This window comes from Coregonus lavaretus (genome assembly GCF_964263955.1).
Source record: "Coregonus lavaretus genome assembly, chromosome: 3".
NCBI classification, from domain to species: Eukaryota; Metazoa; Chordata; class Actinopteri; order Salmoniformes; family Salmonidae; genus Coregonus; species Coregonus lavaretus.
Window position 1 is genome coordinate 3632982 of NC_139990.1, and position 6000 is coordinate 3638981.

General features: G+C 48.0%; 1 protein-coding gene across 3 annotated transcripts in view; it reads right to left on the minus strand.

Annotated features, from left to right (window-relative positions):
* The window catches only part of LOC311121208 (ribosome biogenesis protein bop1-like), a 91543-nt gene that overhangs the window by 19882 nt on the left and 65661 nt on the right, over positions 1-6000 (minus strand). For all 3 annotated transcript variants that reach the window (XM_084157935.1, XM_084157934.1, XM_084157933.1), the window contains exons 7-10: positions 2293-2505; positions 1513-1674; positions 1184-1264; positions 483-552 (exon numbers count right to left, since the gene is read on the minus strand). In XM_084157935.1, coding sequence (XP_084014061.1) covers positions 483-552; positions 1184-1264; positions 1513-1674; positions 2293-2505 — 526 coding nt within the window. The remainder of the gene's footprint in view (positions 1-482; positions 553-1183; positions 1265-1512; positions 1675-2292; positions 2506-6000) is intronic.

The window sequence follows — 6000 nt, forward strand, 5'->3', positions numbered from 1 at the left end:
ACACAGCCATACATGACACTGCCTGGGGAACACAGCCATACATGACACTGCCTGGGGAACACAGCCATACATGACACTGCCTGGGGAACACAGCCATACATGACATCATGGCTCACGCTTTCGGGATGATTTAAGAAGTCAGTTAGCTACTGACTCAGAAACAGTTTGCTCCTGATTCAAACAGGCAAACTGAATTAACACATTGCCAGGGAGACAGTTTGATACTGACTCAAACAGGCAAACTGAATTAACGCATTGCCAGGGAAACAGTTTGCTCCTGACTCAAACAGGCAAACTGAATTAACGCATTGCCAGGGAGACAGTTTGATACTGACTCAAACAGGCAAACTGAATTAACACATTGCCAGGGAGACAGTTTGATACTGACTAAGAAAAAGGCAAACTGATGAGCTAGCCAAACAGCAGCAGAGTCAGAGGTGTTACCGCATCACATTAAAGGTGAATAGGGACTTAACACTGACCTGAGACCAGCCATTGGCCAGTGGGAGACGCACTGATGGAACGCACCAGACTGGTGTGGCCACGGTACACCTGTTAAGAGGATATATCATTAGGGTCATGATTGGTACTAACTTAATTTTCTTATTTTAGGATCATCACCCCATCTAGGGTCCTGTGTTTTACACAATCACGTGACATAGCAAGATTTTAAAACAATACATGGACCTCTTCCACTTCAGGTAACTAGCAGCTAGCAGCAGTAAAATCAGATTTAAAAAACATAAAACAACACCTCACAAAGAGGACTGTGAAGACACACACACTATTCTTAGTAATGTAGTATTGTAACAGTGTAATGTAATAATGGAGTAATGTACATTTGTATAATGCACAATGTTTTGTTTGATGTAATGTTGTATCTCTGTTTGGACCCCAGGAAGAGTAGCTGCGGCCTTGGCAACAGCTAATGGGGATTCTAATAAAATACTAAATGATCCTGTATTTTAAGGCTTATCCAGAAATGACAATTAGACCAAACATGTAAGCAATTGTTTGAGGATGGTGCTGGACCATCTGAAAAGAGAAGGGAACAAGTTGATGAAAAAGCTTTAAACAAAAAGGTTAAAATCCAGGCATGTCACATGATTGCGCAAAATACAGGTCCTTACAATGAGGTGCATTTCCAATAGAATATTCACAGCAGTTCCAGTGGTTGACCTACCAGGGACATGGTGGTGGGGAAGGGTTGCAGGTCCTTGGGTTTGGGCAGCTTGGGGATCAGATCTTCTGGATTCACATTCACCTGTGGAGACCATGTGAGATGAAAGGAAAGGTAAAGGGGGATACCTGGTCAGTTGTACAACTGAATGCATTCAACTGAAATGGTCTTCCACATTTAACCCCACCCCTCTGAACAGTGTTGAGGAACGAGTTGAGAACCACCCAACTGAAATAGAGGGGTCCTTCAAAATGAGCTGTACTTTTCTTTATGAGCATCTTCAAATCAATGTACTATTTATCTAGACATTCAGGCAGGGTCTGTAGTCTCACCCTCATCTTGCGCTGGCGGGGGCACAGGTAGAGGTCGAGGCAGCGTTCAAAGCGCTCGTGGATGAAGCGGGAGAAGGCGGGCACGGCCCTCAGACAGGAGTGTTTCTGGGGGAGGAACGGGAGCTTCCTGTCCTCTGCATCCTGCTGCTCCCAAGCCAGTCTCTGACAGGGGGAGGAAGAACCAATGGTGGGTGAGTATACTGATGGCTGGTTTATATACTGATGAATGATTGGTCGGTATAATGATGACCGGTTGGTATACTGGTTAATGATTGGTCTGTATACTAATGACTGGTTTGTATCCTGGTTAATGATTGGTCTGTATACTAATGACTGGTTTGTATACTGGTTAATGATTGGTCTGTATACTAATGACTGGTTTGTATACTGGTTAATGATTGGTCTGTATACTAATGACTGGTTTGTATACTGGTTAATGATTGGTCTGTATACTAATGACTGGTTTGTATACTGGTTAATGATTGGTCTGTATACTAATGACTGGTTTGTATACTGGTTAATGATTGGTCTGTATACTATTGACTATAGTTACAAGGAGGGAACTCGGGACCAAAACGCTCCAGTTGTTCTATGCTACCAATTGATCTGCTACTGTACAATTTTTGCCAATTACTAAGAGAATTTTGAGGTAAATTCTGATGTTGCAAAAAAATATTTCTGTCCAAGTATGTGTGTGCAGACAAGAACAGCACGTAATGCACTCCAACAAAGACTTTTATAATTATGCATAATAAATTGTGTGATGAATGAACTATTTACCTCTTCCTCTGTGAGCAGGTATTCAGGCGGGGGGTTGTAGGACTCCTCGTGTCCAGGCAGCCTCATCTTGGGGGCGGGGACGTGCATCTTGTGGCGCCCCAGGATGGCGTTGGGGTCCTCCTTGGCCCACAGGTCGTAGTACTGAGGGGTGGTCTCTTTGGGTTTACGGGGCTTGATCCAACCCATCTTTATGGCATGGACCAGCTTTGAAACCTGGGAGAGAGAGAGACAGGCCAACAGTAGTGGTGAAACTAAAGTGCGTGTGTGTGTTTGCACAAATAATAATGTCCAAAAATGTAATTGCACAGCATTAAAAATGGGGAGAATGTGCTCTGCTTCGTTTAATATAAAAAACGAACTTGATCAATGAGTGGAATAAAACCAAACCGACATTAATAGAAGGTACCGGTGGGTTAATAAAGCTACGGTTTATAATGCAAGCAGGGAGGGGGGAGGGGGGGGGGGTTCTCTAATGGTATTGGTGGGTTAATAAAGTGGGCAGGGAGGGGGGGTCTAATGGTATTGGGGGGTTAATAAAGTGGGCAGGGAGGGGGGGTCTAATGGTATTGGTGGGTTAATAAAGTGGGCAGGGAGGGGGGTCTAATGGTATTGGTGGGTTAATAAAGTGGGCAGGGAGGGGGGGTCTAATGGTATTGGTGGGTTAATAAAGTGGGCAGGGAGGGGGGTCTAATGGTATTGGTGGGTTAATAAAGTAGGCAGGGAGGGGGGTCTAATGGTATTGGTGGGTTAATAAAGTGGGCAGGGAGGGGGGGTCTAATGGTATTGGTGGGTTAATAAAGTGGGCAGGGAGGGGGGGTCTAATGGTATTGGTGGGTTAATAAAGTGGGCAGGGAGGGGGGGGTCTAATGGTATTTGTGGGTTAATAAAGTGGGCAGGGAGGGGGGTCTAATGGTATTGGTGGGTTAATAAAGTGGGCAGGGAGGGGGGGTCTAATGGTATTGGTGGGTTAATAAAGTGGGCAGGGAGGGGGGGTCTAATGGTATTGGTGGGTTAATAAAGTGGGCAGGGAGGGGGGTCTAATGGTATTGGTGGGTTAATAAAGTGGGCAGGGAGGGGGGGTCTAATGGTATTGGTGGGTTAATAAAGTGGGCAGGGAGGGGGGGTCTAATGGTATTGGTGGGTTAATAAAGTGGGCAGGGAGGGGGGGTCTAATGGTATTGGTGGGTTAATAAAGTGGGCAGGGAGGGGGGGTCTAATGGTATTGGTGGGTTAATAAAGTGGGCAGGGAGGGGGGGTCTAATGGTATTGGTGGGTTAATAAAGTGGGCAGGGAGGGGGGTCTAATGGTATTGGTGGGTTAATAAAGTGGGCAGGGAGGGGGGTCTAATGGTATTGGTAGGTTAATAAAGTGGGCAGGGAGGGGGGGTCTAATGGTATTGGTGGGTTAATAAAGTGGGCAGGGAGGGGGGGTCTAATGGTATTGGTGGGTTAATAAAGTGGGCAGGGAGGGGGGTCTAATGGTATTGGTGGGTTAATAAAGTGGGCAGGGAGGGGGTTCTAATGGTATTGGTGGGTTAATAAAGTGGGCAGGGAGGGGGGGTCTAATGGTATTGGTGGGTTAATAAAGTGGGCAGGGAGGGGGGGGTCTAATGGTATTGGTGGGTTAATAAAGTGGGCAGGGAGGGGGGTCTAATGGTATTGGTGGGTTAATAAAGTGGGCAGGGAGGGGGGGTCTAATGGTATTGGTGGGTTAATAAAGTGGGCAGGGAGGGGGGGTCTAATGGTATTGGTGGGTTAATAAAGTGGGCAGGGAGGGGGGGTCCTCTAATGGTATTGGTGGGTTAATAAAGTGGGCAGGGAGGGGGGGGTCTATTGGTATTGGTGGGTTAATAAAGTGGGCAGGGAGGGGGGGTCTAATGGTATTGGTGGGTTAATAAAGTGGGCAGGGAGGGGGGGTCTAATGGTATTGGTGGGTTAATAAAGTGGGCAGGGAGGGGGGGTCTAATGGTATTGGTGGGTTAATAAAGTGGGCAGGGAGGGGGGGTCTAATGGTATTGGTGGGTTAATAAAGTGGGCAGGGAGGGGGGGTCTAATGGTATTGGTGGGTTAATAAAGTGGGCAGGGAGGGGGGGTCTAATGGTATTGGTGGGTTAATAAAGTGGGCAGGGAGGGGGGTCTAAAGGTATTGGTGGGTTAATAAAGTGGGCAGGGAGGGGGGTCTAATGGTATTGGTGGGTTAATAAAGTGGGCAGGGAGGGGGGTCTAATGGTATTGGTGGGTTAATAAAGTGGGCAGGGAGGGGGGTCTAATGGTATTGGTGGGTTAATAAAGTGGGCAGGGAGGGGGGTCTAATGGTATTGGTGGGTTAATAAAGTGGGCAGGGAGGGGGGGTCTAATGGTATTGGTGGGTTAATAAAGTGGGCAGGGAGGGGGGGTCTAATGGTATTGGTGGGTTAATAAAGTGGGCAGGGAGGGGGGGGTCTAATGGTATTGGTGGGTTAATAAAGTGGGCAGGGAGGGGGGGGTCTAATGGTATTGGTGGGTTAATAAAGTGGGCAGGGAGGGGGGGGTCTAATGGTATTGGTGGGTTAATAAAGTGGGCAGGGAGGGGGGGGTCTAATGGTATTGGTGGGTTAATAAAGTGGGCAGGGAGGGGGGGTCTAATGGTATTGGTGGGTTAATAAAGTGGGAAGGGAGGGGGGGTCTAATGGTATTGGTGGGTTAATAAAGTGGGCAGGGAGGGGGGGTCTAATGTTATTGGTGGGTTAATAAAGTGGGCAGGGAGGGGGGGTCTAATGGTATTGGTGGGTTAATAAAGTGGGCAGGGAGGGGGGGTCTAATGGTATTGGTGGGTTAATAAAGTGGGCAGGGAGGGGGGTCTAATGGTATTGGTGGGTTAATAAAGTGGGCAGGGAGGGGGGGTCTAATGGTATTGGTGGGTTAATAAAGTGGGCAGGGAGGGGGGGTTCTCTAATGGTATTGGTGGGTTAATAAAGTGGGCAGGGAGGGGGGGTCTAATGGTATTGGTGGGTTAATAAAGTGGGCAGGGAGGGGGGGTCTAATGGTATTGGTGGGTTAATAAAGTGGGCAGGGAGGGGGGGTCTAATGGTATTGGTGGGTTAATAAAGTGGGCAGGGAGGGGGGTCTAATGGTATTGGTGGGTTAATAAAGTGGGCAGGGAGGGGGGTCTAATGGTATTGGTGGGTTAATAAAGTGGGCAGGGAGGGGGGTCTAATGGTATTGGTGGGTTAATAAAGTGGGCAGGGAGGGGGGGTCTAATGGTATTGGTGGGTTAATAAAGTGGGCAGGGAGGGGGGTCTAATGGTATTGGTGGGTTAATAAAGTGGGCAGGGAGGGGGGTCTAATGGTATTGGTGGGTTAATAAAGTGGGCAGGGAGGGGGGTCTAATGGTATTGGTGGGTTAATAAAGTGGGCAGGGAGGGGGGTATAATGGTATTGGTGGGTTAATAAAGTGGGCAGGGAGGGGGGGTCTAATGGTATTGGTGGGTTAATAAAGTGGGCAGGGAGGGGGGGTCTAATGGTATTGGTGGGTTAATAAAGTGGGCAGGGAGGGGGGTCTAATGGTATTGGTGGGTTAATAAAGTGGGCAGGGAGGGGGGTCTAATGGTATTGGTGGGTTAATAAAGTGGGCAGGGAGGGGGGTCTAATGGTATTGGTGGGTTAATAAAGTGGGCAGGGAGGGGGGGTCTAATGGTATTGGTGGGTTAATAAAGTGGGCAGGGAGGGG